This window comes from Tribolium madens, unplaced genomic scaffold, assembly GCF_015345945.1.
Source record: "Tribolium madens isolate multiple individuals breed KSU strain unplaced genomic scaffold, Tmad_KSU_1.1 Scaffold_1;HRSCAF=32;Tcas5.2_LG8, whole genome shotgun sequence".
Classification (NCBI taxonomy): domain Eukaryota; kingdom Metazoa; phylum Arthropoda; class Insecta; order Coleoptera; family Tenebrionidae; genus Tribolium; species Tribolium madens.
Genome location: NW_025400984.1, coordinates 11,252,323 through 11,269,837, shown reverse-complemented (window position 1 = coordinate 11,269,837; position 17,515 = coordinate 11,252,323). Strand labels below are relative to the sequence as shown.

The 17,515-nt window shown below is 33.3% G+C and overlaps 5 protein-coding genes across 6 annotated transcripts in view; all 5 read left to right on the top strand.

The window, feature by feature from the left end:
* The first annotated feature begins 1,308 nt into the window (after positions 1 to 1,308).
* On the top strand, positions 1,309 to 2,585 carry LOC123003879 (SUN domain-containing protein 2-like). The gene is made up of 4 exons (XM_044396917.1): positions 1,309 to 1,411; positions 1,459 to 1,798; positions 1,846 to 2,138; positions 2,182 to 2,585. Exons 1-4 carry the CDS (start codon positions 1,403 to 1,405, stop codon positions 2,377 to 2,379), a joined length of 840 nt encoding a protein of 279 aa, XP_044252852.1. The 5' UTR covers positions 1,309 to 1,402; the 3' UTR covers positions 2,380 to 2,585.
* LOC123003877 lies at positions 2,455 to 10,200 on the top strand. Its single transcript, XM_044396916.1, has 5 exons — positions 2,455 to 2,614; positions 2,679 to 2,830; positions 2,880 to 3,137; positions 5,514 to 5,965; positions 8,617 to 10,200. Exons 2-5 carry the CDS (start codon positions 2,715 to 2,717, stop codon positions 9,819 to 9,821), a joined length of 2,031 nt encoding a protein of 676 aa, XP_044252851.1. The 5' UTR covers positions 2,455 to 2,614; positions 2,679 to 2,714; the 3' UTR covers positions 9,822 to 10,200.
* A 1,029-nt stretch (positions 10,201 to 11,229) lies between these two features.
* LOC123004418 (defensin, isoforms B and C) lies at positions 11,230 to 11,636 on the top strand. Its single transcript, XM_044397681.1, has 2 exons — positions 11,230 to 11,371; positions 11,426 to 11,636. Exons 1-2 carry the CDS (start codon positions 11,296 to 11,298, stop codon positions 11,590 to 11,592), a joined length of 243 nt encoding a protein of 80 aa, XP_044253616.1. The 5' UTR covers positions 11,230 to 11,295; the 3' UTR covers positions 11,593 to 11,636.
* A 138-nt stretch (positions 11,637 to 11,774) lies between these two features.
* On the top strand, positions 11,775 to 12,811 carry LOC123004417 (gametocyte-specific factor 1 homolog). Its single transcript, XM_044397680.1, has one exon. The coding sequence runs from the start codon at positions 12,065 to 12,067 to the stop codon at positions 12,368 to 12,370; it is 306 nt and encodes a 101-aa protein (XP_044253615.1). The 5' UTR covers positions 11,775 to 12,064; the 3' UTR covers positions 12,371 to 12,811.
* A 148-nt stretch (positions 12,812 to 12,959) lies between these two features.
* The window catches only part of LOC123004416 (polypeptide N-acetylgalactosaminyltransferase 5), a 15,722-nt gene continuing 11,166 nt past the window's right edge, over positions 12,960 to 17,515 (top strand). Inside the window, exons 1-3 of one of the 2 annotated variants that reach the window (XM_044397679.1) lie at positions 12,960 to 13,448; positions 13,498 to 13,722; positions 16,718 to 16,884. In XM_044397679.1, coding sequence (XP_044253614.1) covers positions 13,240 to 13,448; positions 13,498 to 13,722; positions 16,718 to 16,884 — 601 coding nt within the window. In that variant the 5' untranslated portion in view covers positions 12,960 to 13,239. The remainder of the gene's footprint in view (positions 13,449 to 13,497; positions 13,723 to 16,717; positions 16,885 to 17,515) is intronic. The other variant, XM_044397678.1, reaches the window with a different exon arrangement.

The window sequence follows — 17,515 nt, the reverse complement described above, 5'->3', positions numbered from 1 at the left end:
AATAAGTTACAATACAAACATTTTTTTTAATAAAATCTCTTTAAGTTCTTTATGTGGTAGATAAGCAATAAAAATATCGTGAATCTCTGCCAAAACTTGATTTGCTGCATTTCAAAATCTATTTTTGGTGACTTTTTTTTCATAAAATATATTTTGACATATTGACATAACCTTAATTGCAACAACTCATAATTTGAATTTTTTTGAAATAAAAACGTAATTAAAACAGTGGTGAAAGGAAAAAGTATGGAATAGCGCGGTTTAGAATCATAAAAAAATATTTTTTGTTATATGAACTTGAAACTTTAATTAAAACATATTTTTTGTTTCCATTTTTTTTCAACATATTGATTTACAGTATGGTGCTTAAACCAAAGATGTATGTGATAAAAAATAAACAAATTAATAATTAATTGCATTTTTTTTACCTAAAACAATAAATTCCTGAATTTTATTCCTGCAAAAAACTTAAAAATTGGCCGTGACTTTGAAATTCAGTTGGCAATATTGAAGAATTAAAAAAAAAAAAATGCGAAAGCTTTTGATTAGAAATTTAATCAAAAGCTGAAACTTACTTAAATCGAATTGTATGCGATCATCTCATTCAAAAAAATATTTTTTTATTAGTTAGAAATCAATTTTGGTCGTGACAGTAAAAGTATTTTGGGATTTTTTACCGTACGGTTGGTAGTGCTTTAAAAAAATTGTAACTTCTTGATTGATTTGCAAAAAAAATAAACGAATTAATTATTAACTGCATTTTTTGCCTCCGAAACAAAAAAAAATTAATTCTTGATCAATGTAGCTTTGACCTTGAAATTCAGTTGGCAATATTGAAGAATTAAAAAAAATACGAAAGATTTTGATTAGAAATTTGATCAAAAGCTTAAACTTACTTAAATCGAATTGTATGCGATCATCTCATTCAAACAAATAATTTTTTATTAGTTAGAAATCAATTTTGGTCGTGACAGTAAAAGTATTTTGGGATTTTTTCACCCTCAGGTTGGTAGTGCTTTAAAAAAAATTGTAACTTCTTGATTGATTTGCAAAAAAAAATAAACGAATTAATTATTAACTGCATTTTTTGCCTCCGAAACAAACAAAAATAAATTTTTGATTAAGTCAAGTAGCCTTGACCTTGGAATTTAGTTGGCAACATTGAAGAATTAAAGTGCCACAGCTTTCAATTAGAAATTTAATCGTAAGCTTCAACTTACTTAAACCAATTTGTATGTAAGACCCACCAGAATTTACCTTATCTCATTCAAACAAACTATTTTTTACCAATTTTTATGGTTTCTTGGGGTTTTTTCACCGTTAGGTTGGTGTTGATGAAAAAGTTTCAAAAACAATTGCAGATCAAATTTTGTTGACAAGTGTCACAACAGTTGCAATTGCAATGGAATTTGTGAGTATTTTTGCAAAAAAACCGTTTATTATTCATTTTTCTCGTAGCAAACAAGTGGGAATAAGCGTTGGTCACGTTTTCGGTACTATTTATGGCAATTTCTTCTCTTAATAACGATTGCTGTGACTCTCCACTATGGCAAAATGGTGCTTTGGAAACAATTCGATTTTCGGTACAAACCCCAAACTTACTTGGACGTCGTCAACATGCCCGAAATGCAATGCAATAAACTCCTTTTTGAAATCACTCATCTCCGGAAGGAAATAACTGAAATGCGAGCACAGTTTGAGGAAATTCACTCGTGGAAAGTCGACTTTGAGGGAAATTGCAAAGAAAACTTGAACCAAGCGTTCGATCGCTTCCACTCGGACAAAATCGGGATTTTTGGTACTTTTCCTTTGAAATTACCATCCCTTAACCCCAAATTCCCCCAGACTATGCCTCCGAGTACGCCGGAGGCTCCATTATCTCAACCCCCGAGACCACCCCCCTGCCCTCGCGCTTCGGTCTGCGTTTTTTCGGCACCATTGATTGGGTGGGCCACTCCGACCCCGGAATTCTCCTCCAACCAAACACATTTCCGGGGAAATGTTTCGCCTTTTACGGGGACAAAGCCCGGATTCGTGTACGACTAGGTCGCCCGATTGTCATCACCCACGTCAGTTTGGAACACATGCGGATCGGGGGGGAAACCCCGACGAGTGCCCCTAGGGATTTCGAAATTTGGGTTGGTAGCACTTGTATTTGATTGAAATAATTTGACGTTTCAGGCTTTGGGTGAGAGGGGTGAGGAGAGCTTGGGGCGGTATGTTTACGATCTAGATGATTCGATTATTCAGACTTTTCGGGTGATTGAGAAGAATCAGACGTTTCGAAACGTGGAATTGCGCATCCTCAGTAATCACGGTAACGCTGAATCGACGTGTGTTTACCGATTCAGGGTTCATTCTGTGGATAGTTGGCATTGAAACATTCACTTGTTACGTCATCACTAGTGTGAAGTTAGCCGAGTGAAATTCGACCTTAAATGTAGTGTCAATAAAGAATAACATAATTAAAGATGACGTCATGCTAAATATACATAACGCATCTGTCCATGTACTAATTTTTATTATGTTTATGTTAAAACCGTTGGAATTTTGTTTTGTTTGATCATAAAATTGTGTTTTGTGTCCATGACTAGTGTGTTGAACATTCCTTAAGGTAAATAAAAAAAGGGTTTGGTGTGTTCGAAAATAGAATTGGGTATTTTTATCCCATCCGGTAGGAGACGTGCATTCGAGTTGTCTTCAGTCTGGAAATAATGGAGTTGAGGTCGAGATCCAGGTCCAAGACGCCGTTTCAGACGCAGAATTTTATCGAAGAGGAAGCCTTCGAAGGGCAGAATCATGTGACAAGATCGACGAGACGTTCAGTCAGGTGAAAAACAACGTCTTCCCAAAGTTTTAATTACAGATTTTAATTTTAGAACAATGGTGACGACTACTGGTGGCAGCGAGTATTATGAAAGTGTGACTAAAAGGCCAGTGAAGAGCAAAAGTACAAAATCGACACGTTCAATATTCAAGACTTCTGATTATTCATCAGAGGAAGGGGAATTTGATTCGCATTCCCACATTTCCGAAAATGATAAAAATCAGATTATTGAAGATGCAAGAAAGGCAGCTAATGGCACCGCGGAGATCTCAGCGTTGAATTTGTACAGGAAAGCGGGGCGATATTGGGAGTATGTTGAGTTTTTATCATAAAATTGACATTTTGACGTCAACCTAACCTCACTTGTGACAACTCAGAATATTCTGACATAAAAAAAAAACGATTTGAAAAGTAGTAAAGCGGAAGAAGAGTAATTACGCAGTTTAGAAATATAAAAAATTCACTTTAGTTAAATGAGACAATTTTTTTGGGGACCCAATTTTTCGAAATAAAATCTCTTTGAGTGGTCTGGCTGATAGATAAATGGTAAAAATATTGTGCAAGTGTGACAAAACTTGATTTGTAACGACTCAAAATCTGTTTTAGTTGATTTTTTATCATAAAATTTATTTTGACATTTTGACGTAACCTCAATTGCGACAACTCAGATTTTAAATTTTTTGAATTAAAAACGTAATCGGAACAGTGGTAAAAGGAAAAAATAAAGACTTACGCAGTTTAGATTAACAAAAAATGATTTTTTTTTGTTATATGAAACTTGAAACTTTAATTAAAACATATTTTTCGTGCCCATTTTTTAAAAAATAAAATCTCGTTTGTATGGTAGATAAGCAGTAAAAATATCGAGCAAGTTTACCAAAACTAGATTTGTAATAAGTCAAAATCTGTTTTTTTTACTTTTTTATCATAAAATTTACGTATTTTGACAATTTGCCGTAACCTTAATTGCAACTCACAATTTTTGACATTACAATAGTGGTAAAAGGAAAAAAATAAGAAATAAGGCAAATTAGAATAATAAAAAATTGATTATTTTGTTATATGAGACTTGAAATTCTAGTTAAAATATATTTTATGTTCCTATGTTTTTTTTATAAAATCTTTTCAAGTTTTTTGTATGGTGGATAAATAGTAAAAATGACGTGTACATTTGCTAAAATTGATACATAATAAGTCAAAATTATTGATTTTTTTAACCTAAAATTTATTTTGACAATTTGACGTAACCTTAATTACAACTCACAATTTGAATTTTGTAAAATAAAAACGTTATCAGAATAGCAGTAAAAGAGAGAAAGTTTAGAATCACAAAAAATTGTTGTTTTTTTTTTGTTGAATGAGACTTGAAACTATTTAAAACATACTTTTTTGGCCTACTCCTTCATTTTTTTTTTAATAAAATCTCTTATAATATAATATTGTGGAAGTTTACCAAAACTTGATTTGTAACACCTCAAAATCCGTTTTTGATGACTTTTTTTTTGAAATAAAAACATAATCAGAAGAGTGTCAAAGTGAAAAAATAAGGTTGAGTATCACAAAGAAATTGATTTTTTTGTTATATGAAACTTGAAACTCTAGTTAAAACTAATTTTTTTATCATAAAATTTATTTTGACATTTTGACGTAACCTTAATTATGACAATTCATAATTTGAGTTTTTTGAAATAAAAACGTATTTAGAACAGCGGTGAAAGGAAAAAAGTAACGAATTACGAAGTTTAGAATCATAAAAAATGGGTTTTTTTGTTATACGAGACTTGAAATTTTAATTAAAACATATTTTTTGTTCCCATTTTTTTAAAATAAAATCTCTTCAAGTTTTTGTGCGATAGAAAAGGAGTAAAATATCGTGCAAGTTTGCCACAATTTGATTTGTAACAACTCAAAATCTGGTTTTATTGACTTTTTTGTTATAAAATATATGTATTTTGACATTTTGACGTAACCTCAATTGTGACAACTTAGAATTTGAATTTTTTTTTAATAAATACGTAATCAGAACAGTGGCAAGGTAAAAAATAAGGTCGAGAGTCACAAAGAAATTGATTTTTTTGTTATATGAAACTTGAAACTCTAGTTAAAACATATTTTTATCATAAAATTTATTTTGACATTTTGACCTAACCTTAATTGTGGCAACTCAGAATTTGAATTTTTTTTAATAAAAAACGTGATGAGAACAATGTTAAAAGGAAAGAGTAAGTAAATACGCAGTTTAGAAACTTAAAAACATGATTTGTGTTATATGACACTTCAAACTCTAGTTAAAACTTTTTTGAGCACATTTTTTTTTAAACAAAATCTCTTCAGGTTGTCTGCGTGTTAAAAAAAGTGGTAAATAATATGCAAGCTTATTAAAATATGATTTGAACAACTAAAATTTTTTTTTGTTGACTTTTTTTGATAAAATGTGCCATTTTGTTGTAAACCTAACCTCAATTGTGACAATTCAGAATTTAAATTTTTTGAATAAAAACGTGATCAGAAGTGGTAAAGTGAGTAATTAGGTGATTTTAGACACTTAAGAAGTTAATTTTCATTATTTGAGACGTAAAAGTCTAGTTGAAACATTTTTTGGTCCCACTTTTTGCCCAATTTTTTACAAATCTTGTAAGCTTACCAAAATTTGCTTTATAATTTAAAATTTGTGTTTCTTTCGCAGTATATATCCCAAAACCGATTACACCTATTCTCGCCACTCTCGCGACCGCGTGGAACTCGCCCCCGGAGTGGTCCAAATGCCCAACATGTCCCGCAGGACCATCCACTCGGACTCCAGCACCAACACCGAATCCTACCAATCGTCGTCGCCCCTCATCAAACAAAGACTGTTTTCATCACCAAACAACAACGACGAAATCGACGAAAGCTACAAAATAACCCGAGCCTCCACACGAAGACACTCAATAATCACTTCAGTCTTCACCGCAATATACACAATGGTGTTTTGGGGCTTCTCCTCCGTGTCGGGGGCCTCGATTTACTTGGGGACGAAACTCCACCATCTGGCGAGCCGAATCATGCTGTTTGACACGTGGCTGCTGCGGAAATCCGCCCCCAGGAAGACCAGGGCTGTGGTGGCTTTGTGTCTGCTCCCCCTTGTGGTGTTCGGAGGTGAGTTGTGGCGGTTTTGACAGAATGGTTGATTTATCAATGATTTTTGTCATTGATTAATTAATTATTCTTGACGATGCAGTTATCGATGGGTGGTATTTCAGGTTTACATGTCTTGTTGGCTAATGGCGGCTCCCTCGCCCCTTGGTGCCACCCTCACTGCGGACGTTACATTTCTAGTTACTATAACTCATTCATAAATGCAGCATCGAACATGTTTCGATAAAAAATGTGGCTTTTTAACAATTGTGTGAAGAGTTGAAGCTTGTTTCTTACTCTCAGATAGTTTGTCCATTTTTTTTTTCTTTCGTTTTGTGTGGTGTTGACACAATTAACATAGTCTTAGTTGTTTTTTCATTCATTTTGATTTTTTTTTATTAACTTTCATAGTTTATTATAACTCGGTGTTGTAACTATTTTATATTGTTGCTTAAATTATATTAATAAAATAATAATCTAGTACATGCTTTTTTCCTTTTGTTGTTTGTTAGCGAGGTGGTTTTAAGGGGTGAGGGTCAGGTCAGGTCAATTGTTCGAATATTTTATTTAAAAAAAGTTAAAAAAATGACCCTGTTGAGTAGTTTTCTAGCTTAGCATTCCATAAACTAACTTTTCATGCTTTTGCTTTAAATTTACAAATGATTCAATTAAATTGACTCGAACTAGTTTCAAAACAATCGAAATAAACATAGTGATTAAATCTAGTTTAAAAAAGAATTTTTATTAAAAAATATCAGATTTTTGTCTAATTCTGTTTTTTTTTGGCCTATTTTTGATTTCATTTTGCTCAAAAACCAGTTAAATGGGGCTGAAAATTTTTGAAAATTCACTGTAAAGCAGGCTTTAACGTCAAATTTGACTTTTCAAAACGTCAAAATGACAGGAACATCAATGTGACAAGTTCAAAGTTAGGTTATTATCTAAGGACCCTTTCACAACATATAATCAGTGTTGCCATTAAAAAAAAATCACCAGGTCAGAGTTGAAAATTGCTAATTTATACCTATTTTCAGAGATTACAAGATTACGATTTAAATCTTTCCAATAGTGCCAGAAAGTTTACGGTTTTTTATGCAAACTGACTGGTTAAAGCCTAAGAGTTAGGTAAAAATTGAATATAAAACAATTTAGTGATTTTTGTCAAAAAAATCTCTAAAAAAATTGGCTTAAACTCTCGTTTTCTGTGATATTTAGGCTTGTTTTTAACAACATTTTGCGAACTAATTGCGTTTCTAGCTGAAAAAAGTGTTAAAACACTCAAAAAATGCTACGGGAAATTAATGTTCGATTTAAATTACTGATTTTTTGGTTTGACTGAAATTTTGAAAAAAAACAGAATTTTAGTACAAAAATTAAGCATTTCTGACCACATTTTGTGTTTTTGCGGCGTATTTTTGGCTTAATTGTGCTCAAAAACTAGTTAAATGAGCGAAACAAAATCAAATTCTATTTATTTTTCTATTTTTTTTTTCAACCTTTCTATTCGAATTTGATTTAAAAAATATGTTTAAACACTTTAAAAGACAAAAATAGCTCACTTTTTGTCTTGTTTTTAACAAAATTTTACGAAATAATTGCGTTTCTAGCTGAAAAACGTGCTAAAACGCTCATGAAATGTAAGAATAAATTAATATTCGATTTAATTCATTGATGTTTTGGTTTGTTTGAGTGAAATCTTGCGAAAAAACAAAATTTTAGTACAAAAACGAAGCATTTTTGACCAAATTTTGTGTTTTTGCGGCGTATTTTTGGCTTAATTGTGCTCAAAAACCAGTTAAATGGAGCGAAATAAGGGAAACATCAATTTTATTTTTGTGCTTTTTCAGATTTTTATACGAAATTTCTAAAAAATGTGCTTAAACACTTGAAAAGGCAAAAATAACAGTTTTAGGCTTGTTTTTAACGAAAATTTGCGAAATAATTTTGTTTTTAGCTGAAAAATCATTCAAAAAAAGCAATATTTTTGTCCGTACTTATCAAAACTAGAACCTTTTTTGACTTGTTTGGTGATTTTTCGATTTATTTTTGGGAGAATTTGACGAAATAGTCAAGTCTCTGGTTAAAAAACGTGGAAAATCATTGAAAAACATGTAAGAAGTGTATTATTTTTTTATGCAAACTATATCAATATTTGAAAAATTAGTATTTCAATTTTTTTGTTTGAATTTATGCAAAAATTTTTATCAAATACTTTGTACTTGGCAACACTGTCTAGGAGAAAGTGGCTGACTTTTTGGTCAACTGTCATAATACTGTCAAAATTTGACGTTTCTGACTGGCGAATTAATATTTTTGGTTAAGTTTTCTCATTTTATTTCACATTGGCAATACTGATTTTCTCCTATTAAAAAAATATGAAAAAAATGTTTAAAAATATTTCAGTATTTTTGTTTTGGAAGTAGTCCGATTTTTGCTCCGAATTTTTCTTAAAAGAATCTGAAATTAAATTACAGGGTGCATGTTTTTGAAACAAAATCGCGTCTAAAAATGTGGTAAGTTAAGTGTATTGGTGTAAAAATGGAATTTTTTCTTGCTTCCTAAATCAAAAATCACATTTCATAAAAACATTTCAATCTAATTACGACTCATTGTAAACTGCAAGCCTTCTCGAAAAAATCCTCTTCAAAGCAGTTGATTAAAACTATTTGCAGCTTGGTTTTTACTGTCGTCACTAGGCAGTGCCATCTATTGGTCGTTTATGAACAGTACTTCCACTCCTGTCGAACAAAAAGTAGTAGCAGAAAAAATAATAAGTGCACCTCCTGTACCCAATCAAATAAACACAGATGAAATAGTCGAAAAAGTTCTCCAAAATCCAAGAATCTACAACATTGTTAATAATTACTACAAAGGGCAAGAATCTGATGCAAAGCTCCACGACATAATTGAGGAACTCCGTCTCGAAATTGATCGAATTAAAGAGAACCAAAACGCCGATTTGGGCCGAATCATCGCCCAAATTCGTACCGAAAACGTCCGAAATCTGGCTCGACTAACCCAAAAACTGAACCGTTGTTGCAGCCACCAAATCATCGATTTGGAACCTCACATAACTCGCGTTTTTGCAAACTTACTCAACGATCCTCACTTCCTCTCAAACCAGAACGGTTTAACCGACTGGTTACACACCCTCTTTGTCGCGAAAACCACCCTCGAAAACCGGTTACTTAACCTAACCCAAAACTTTGACGTTTCCGACACAGCCAATCAGGTGATGGAAAAAGTGGTGGCGAAGTTATCCGATCACAAGTTCGATTCGAGTTCGGTTAGCGAAACCCAAATCGGGAAAATCGTCCAATCAGCGTTGAGGATTTACGACGCTGATAGAACGGGATTGGTGGATTACGCGATGGAGCCTTTGGGTGGGGAGATTGTGACTACTAGATGCACTGAGAGTTACCATTCGGGTACTGCGGTTATTTCGGTTCTTGGGATTCCGGTTTGGTACCCGTTGATTTCTCCCCGGATTGTCATCACGCCGGGCATAAATCCGGGCGAGTGTTGGGCTTTCCAGAATTTTCCGGGTTTTTTGGTCATCAAGTTGGCGTCAAGGGTGAAAATCGAGGCGTTTTCCATGGAACATGTTAGTAGGTTGTTGGTACCTGAGGGTAAAATCGATTCGGCGCCTAAGGAGTTTGAGGTTTTTGGGTTGAATGGAGAGAATGATAAAGATCCGGTTTGGTTAGGGGAGTTTGTTTATGATTATGATGGTGATGCGTTGCAGTTTTTTACGGTTAGGGAACCAAAAGTGTTTTCTATGATCGAAATCAGGATTAAATCGAATCATGGTAATCCCAATTACACTTGTTTGTACAGGTTTAGGGTCCACGGGAAGGTTAGTAATGAACCCACGTAGGTTATAACCGATTTTTTCGTACATCATGTGTTCATTATTAATTTATTTCGAGTACTGTTGTAAATACCTCGTTTATTTTCGTTTCTTGTCGTCTTTTTAGTACTTACATGTGTTTTAAATCTCATTCTTTTTAATTCGTTTTCATTTTGTTTTTGTATTAATAATGAAAGTCTGTGATTGGTCTACACTATGTAATTAAGTACAAAAATTTATGTTGTAATTGTAGGTACTAATGGAAATAATAAGTTGCCTTATGCAAGTTTGCAACCTAATCTTAGTCACGTGTCAGTCACTAGTTTTAGGGTCTAACATTTATTTTAAGGGTCACCAAGCACGCTCATTTGTATTTTCGTACATGAATAAAGTTTTTGTTACGATTTTTGGGCAGTTTATTTTTGATTGGCACTGTAAATAGAACTGTCAAAAATTGACGTTTCTGATTGGCGAATTTAAATTTTTGGTTAAATTTTCTCAATTTTTTGACATTGGCACTACTGATTTCTCCTATGAAAAAATTGCTTAAAAACATTTCAGTATAACTTGGTATAGATTTTTGCAGTTGAGTTTATTATTATTTTTTTTGAGTTTAACATTTATTTTAAAGGTCACCAAGTAACGAAGTAGTCGTTGTAAGAGATCATTTCAAGGTGGCAACCCTGCGAAAATTCAAACAATCTTAACCTCAATCTTCCCTAAAAAGTATTTTTTCCAATAAATGTGTACCCCAGGAAGCAAAGAATAATTGAAATTAACAATGTGCAAATTGTTGTGATTAAATTTGGGTAAATTTTTACTTTAGCTCCTTCTGGAATTAATTTTTTTTTTGCAAATTGCTTTAAAAAGCCTCTAGATTGAAGATATGACCTTGAAAGTTTGTGCAAATGTCTCGTTTTCGAATTAATGACCTTGACACCAAAAAAATCTAAATTTTTGTTTTGAATTTTGCTTTAAGAAACCTGTAGATTAAAGGTATGACCTTGAAACTTGGTTCAAATGCCTCACTTCAAAAGTAATGACCTTGAATATTACAAATGTCAAAATTTTTAATTTTTTTTCTTGCATTTTGCTTAAAAAAGCATCTGGATTGAAGGTATGACCTTGAAAGTTATATTAATTGTGTTGCCATTTGGTCATACATAAAATGGGGCCGTAAAATTTGTTTTGAATGACATTAATGACACTTTTTGTGTGAATCGGCCTTTAAATTAAAGATACATTTAGACTCCTACAACCTACATTAATATGAAAAAGGGATTATTTTCGTATATGAATAAAATTTTTTATTACTATTTCACGACTGGCAGGGGAATTACTATAAATAATGAAAACAAAACGGTGGTTTACGAGTCATGACCTCTTTATCTCTTATTTATTTCATCACGTTTCGGGAAACCCAGGTAAAGTACCTTTTCCTCCCAAGACAATATAAAAGCAAACCCGAGCCCCCTTGGATCAGTACGAGCAAAACCGCAAAATGAAGCTAATCATCATTGCTTTGGTTGCCCTTTTGTGCATCTTTGAAGCCACCACAGCTTTTCCTACAGATGGAGGTAAGAGCCGATTTTGGAAATTGATTCGATTTTGAGCCTTATTAATCATTACAGAGCACGTGCGGGTCAAACGCTTCACTTGTGATGTCCTTAGCGCCGAAGGGGGCTTCCGGGGCGTCTCCATCAAGCTCAACCATGCCGCATGTGCCGCCCATTGCCTCTATTTGAAGAAACGCGGGGGATATTGTAACAACAAAGCCGTCTGTGTTTGTCGCAACTGAGTTTTTATCTCCCTATTCAAATAAATTATGATTTTTTTTGCGCATTATTCGCATTATTATTTTTTAAGGTTGGTAGTAGTCGACATACATACGCACATGCGTGTATGTGTAGTTGCATAAGCTTCAAGGTTTGAAATCTTGTTTATGGCAATTAAAACAAAATTCATCAAATTTTTATATTAGTTTTAGAAGTATTATTAAAATTATTAAATTTCAATTATTAGTATAAAAGATTTAGTATTTTTTCTCACAATAAATGGCGTATTACTGGTTGCATACGCTCCCGATAAAATTGTTTGTTGGGGGCTAAGTGATTGTGGTTATCAAAACAAATTTTTAATTTACAATTCTTATTTTTTTGTATTCGCACAGTAATCACGAAAGTTTGTAACTTAACCTAGTGGTACTGTAGTTTTGGTAAATATAGTGCACTTTCTTTGTTTACTTTTAGGTTAGTTTTTTAAACAATACCATGGATGACTTCGTTTCTTGCCCTTTTAACCCCTTGCACCGTATGCTCAAAGTCAACTTACAACACCACATTATTAAATGTATGAAGAACTACCCGGACTATGTGCCTTGCATATACAACGCAATGCATAGATTCCCCAATAAAGAAAAAATGATTGAGCACATTGCAACATGCCCCTCACAAAAACTGGCTATTAGTGATGGAAATACGCCACGAAGGGCGAATACCGCAGCCGCCCCAAATTCACTCCACGAAGGGAGAAAGTTTCACACGGACGAGGAAAATTGGAACGTTGAATACGTTTAAGGAGACAACTTAAATTTTAATGTATATAAGTGAAGTTTTTTTATACAATTGCGAAACGGATTTTCGGACAATTTGACATTCAACTGACAAAAATGTAAAACGGCCTTTATGCAACTAACCTCACTTTTAGTTTTTGTCCTGACAGCTGGAGAAAAAATGACAACAAATCAAATTAATTCATTAGACTTAGATAAAGACACGTTGTTTCGTAAAACTGACGCCAAAAAAAAAACTTCAACTAAAACTTTCAAATTTCAAATGTCAATCATAATGACAATAAAGCGTGGCTTACATTGACATTTTTTGAATGGACATGTCCAAAATCCGCTATTGAATTAATAATACCTTAGAATATGAGTTTATTCATTTAATCTTGTTTGTAAATTTATGGACACAAATGAATTTGATTTTAAATTGTCAAAATATAGGAAGTGCAGCCAACTGAAGTTGTTTAGCATTAATAATCCCCAGAATTGAAGTTATCTCATCTGAACAATGGTTGTGAAATGTCGAAAGTGGGGTTTCAGGTGTGTAAACCTCGAATGGGATTAATGGGTTAATTTCCCTCATTGTTGGTAATAAATCGCAAAGTGGGGAAATTGCGTTTTTAAGGTCACGTCACCTGTCACGCATGCGTCCTTTCCATTGACATCTGTCAGCGGGAAAGTGCGACGTGGTGCATCTCAGGTGCGAAAAATGCCCCAAGAACACGTCCTAACGCTTAGAAACCTCCTTATTTTTGTTCCGGCGTAGCTATGCATCACTAAAACAGTCACTTTTCCCTCAAATTCCCCTCAGTTTTTGACATTATCGGTTGATCTGTGATAGTGTTGTTATTGTGATGTGTAGTGTTAGTTGATTCTTCCAACATGTTTCACGGTAAACTGCGGATACACACCTGCCGGGTGATCCTCTTGACGTCTCTGGTCTGGTTCTTGGTGGACGTCGTCATCTTGTCGTTTTACTCCGAGTGTTTGGGGGGCTCGTGCAAGAAGCAGCCCCAGAGCGCGGAATTGAGTTACGACGATGAGTACGACGCGAAAGACAAGATCGAGGGGGCTGTCGGTGTGAGTCATAGGTGAGTGGTGGGCGGTTTGGGGGTGTTTTGCTTGATTGTGGGGTTGCAGCATTGGGGTCCAATCTACGTATAAACAGACGGAGTTGAGGCGGTGGCGGCCGGCGCCGACGGTCGTTCCAGCACACGGGCTTCCAGGGGAGATGGGCAAGGCGGTGCATATCCCCCCAGAACAGGAGGGGCTCATGAAGGAGAAGTTTAAACTCAATCAGTTTAATCTTTTGGCCAGCGATATGATTTCGCTGAATCGGTCCTTGGCCGATGTCAGGCTTGAAGGGTGAGTGCGAAAATGGGACGGGTTTGGGGGTTGTATTCATAAAATACGACAATTTTATTGCTAATTAATTTATTTCTTGATAATTGTTTCCACGATTTTGTTAAACTATAGCTCCAGGAATTCAATAATTTCTTGAATGTTTTTTTATTTAATTTTAAAATTATTGCTTTCGTTAAATTGGTGAAATTTTAAATGAACTTTCACCTTTTAGCCTCATATTACTAATTTGAACATTGGTGGAAATATTTTAGTAAATATTTATTCGGTGTTTGGTACCTTTCAAAATTTTTTTTTTGTTTTGACAATTTCGACTAGACTAAATTTTGACAAATATCGAAAAATTTGAAATCTCTAAAATTCAACCAAATGCACTCCTAGAGGTCCAAGAGACTTAGAAAAGTGCAAAACTGTTGTAATATATTTAGAAATGTCTATAAAACGTTGAGTTAAAAAAAGTCGTTTTTTTTGAGTTTTCATAATTGTTTTGCAAAAATGATCGAAGAACTTTTTATCGCAAAAACGCTTAAAATATGGTTATCTAGACGTAAAATTATGCACTGAACACGATGTAACAAGTTAAAATACTCTACGATGCATAGTTTTTGAGATATTGAGTAATAATAATAGCTTTTGACCTAGGACTCTTAGTTTTTGAAATATTCCTTTTTTTTTTTATTTTGTAAATTGCGGCAAAACTATCTCAATGATATAATATTTTGATGTAAACCTATGTAAAATGTTCCGGGGAATCGATTGGCGCCAAGAAAACTGCAAAATTTCTAATAGTTTTGAAGTTAAAAACGGATTTATATTTTTGATATTTTTGACTTTATCAGAAATTTTCTCGATAATTATTCATCGTAGAGCACTGAACTTTTTAATATATGATAGAAAATTCAATTTTCTATCCAACGGTACCAAATATAAGAGGTTATCTCTAATAAGTCCGGAGTTATTGCCATTAGACCGCTCCGGGTGCCAAAAATCGAACAAAATCTCGACAAAAATCAAAAAATTTTCATCTTTAAAATTGATCTATTTAACTTTTTTTACATTTCTAGAGGTCTTAAAGACTCAAATAAGTGCATAAAACGCCATTGGGTCAAGTTTCAAAAATTTAGAATTTTTTGAATTTTTGAAGATGAGCGGTAGTAAAATCGTAAAAATAGTCATTTTAGTAAAAGTCGTAAAAACGCTTGAAATATGGTTTTCTAGACGTAAAATTACTCGCTGAACACGATTCAACTAGTTAGAATACTCTACGATGCATAGTTTTTGAGATATTGAGTAATAAAGTTAAGAATAAGGCTAAAAGTAAAACCACTATATCCGATTTTGACCAAAAATCAACATTTTTTGATTCTTATGAAAAACTAGTACTATATGTAAAATTAACCGGAGAACACGCCTGTATAAACCCTGTTGACCTAAGACTCATAGTTTTTGAGATATTAATTTTTTTTTGAAAAAACTAAAAATGGCTCTGTACCCGGAACCTTAACCCGGAGCGACTTCCGGTTTGCGCCAATAAATAGATAATGTTAATCTAATTTTAATGGTTTTTAGCTCTTTGCTCTAAATCTTATAGTTTCGTAGAAAAACGCGTTTAAAGTTTCACAATTTTTACAATTTTCACTTTTTGAACGGCGATTACGGCCAAACTATMAGACTTAGAGCAATCAGTCCAACTCCATCGTAATCAGCGTAAGAAAATCTATCGACTGAGGCCAAAGCCAAGTCGATATCTCGCAAAAAAAATTTGAATTTTTAAACGCCGATTACGGCGAAACTAAAGGAGATAGCCCAATGTGGTTGGTAAATTCGTAADTAGCGCGTCAAAATCTATCGGATAAGATAGGTTTAAATCGAATCTGAGACATGTTCAAAAACACTAGATTTTAAAGGGGGGGGTGTTAACAAATTTTTAGTTTTTTTTGTTTTGTAAATTGCGGCAAAACTGAGTCTCAATGACATAATATTTTGACCTATACCTATGTAAAATGTTCCGGGGAATCGATTGGCGTCAATTAAACTGCAAAATTCGTAGTAGTTTTGAAGTTATAGTCGGATTTAAATTCTCGATATTTTTCACTTTATCAGAAATTTTCTCGATAACTATTCATCGTAGAGCACTGAAATTTTTAATATATAATAGAAAATTAAATTTTCTATCCAACGGTACCAAATATAAGAGGWTATCTCTAATAAGTCCGGAGTTATTGCCATTAGACCGCTCCGGGTGCAAAAAATCGACCAAAATCTCGGCAAAAATCAAAAAAATTTTCAACCTTAAAATTCTTCCTTATAACGTTTTTTACATTTCTAGAAATCTTAAAGACCCAAAAAAGTGCATAAAATGTTATTGGGTCAAGTTTCAAAAATTTTGAATTTTTGGTATTTTTCAAGGGGAACGGTAATAAAATCGTAAAAATAGACAAAAAAAAAAACAACTTTAAAATTGGTTGTATATCGTTTTTTACATTTCTAGAGGTTATTTTTTCTAACATCTTTGAATGTTAAATGCAGTTATTGAATGCTGAATATAATTTTTAATACGTCTAACATATGATTGAAATGATGCAATAAAATGGTTGTTTGCGCCAAAGTAGCACGGATGCGAAGATCAGGAAACGATTTGTTCCTAATGTTATTGCAATTTAAGTGACTGAAATAGAAATTTTGAAATTTCAAAAATCAATTTACAAAAATTCCAATATTTATTAGATAAGTAGAAATGTTACGCAACTGTATGTAAAGTAGCTTGACATTTGTTTAAAAACATATGGTTCGTCAATGCACGAAAGAAGAATGATTATTATTTTTCTCCGTTTGAAAACATTTCGCCAAAAAGCACTTATTTTAAATGGAACATCGACAAGGCCATCGTTGAATTAAAAAAGATGTGCAATTCGTCCGGAAATTGCAATTTCTTTTCATCGACCTTGACAAGTTTTGTGTACTTTCACTCTTGTTATTTCGTTTGTTTCAATTTCAGATGTAAGGATAAGAAATACCCAAAACTGCTTCCAACTACTTCGATCGTCATTGTTTTCCATAATGAAGCATGGTCGACGTTGTTGAGGACCGTTTGGAGTGTCATTAATAGGTCTCCGAGGCCCTTACTCAAGGAAATTATTCTAGTGGATGATGCGAGTGAGAGAGGTAAATATACACATTTGCGCTATTTTCGTCAATAGAATCCGTGATGATGTCAGCAGGAAAACCACGATCGGAGATATACTTAGAACGCCCATTTGTTATACACGGTGAAAAAATAAAATTGATTTATTTTAAAAATGAAATTGACATTTCGTTTAAGGAAATTAAGTTTTTATAATCACTATGCGTAAGCGTGGGATTTGACTAATAGTCCGGTCAAAATAAACATTTTAAATAACTAAAATTCCGACAGAGCTAAATTTTGGTGGAGATATTGAGTACACCATTAGGAATAAAGTGTCAAAAGTCCCCATCGATCCCATGTGTGCTAAAAAAGTTATTCGGGGTCAAATGTCAAAACTTGACGTTTTTTAGATTTTTTTCGAAAACGGTAAGTTTTATCAAAAAAGTAGCCCAGTCAAAAAATATAGATCTTGAAATTATCTACAAAATGGTCCTTATGCTTTTTTTCTAACAATCACCATTCCTGAGATATCGCGATTCTAAAAGTTGAAGGAGTCACGTTCTACATGGTATGCACATACAGAGTGCGTCAGAACTCCCGCTTCAAAGACAAATGCCATGTAGGGTAAGGTACCACAAACATAGAAAAAATTAAAAAAAAAATCTATCT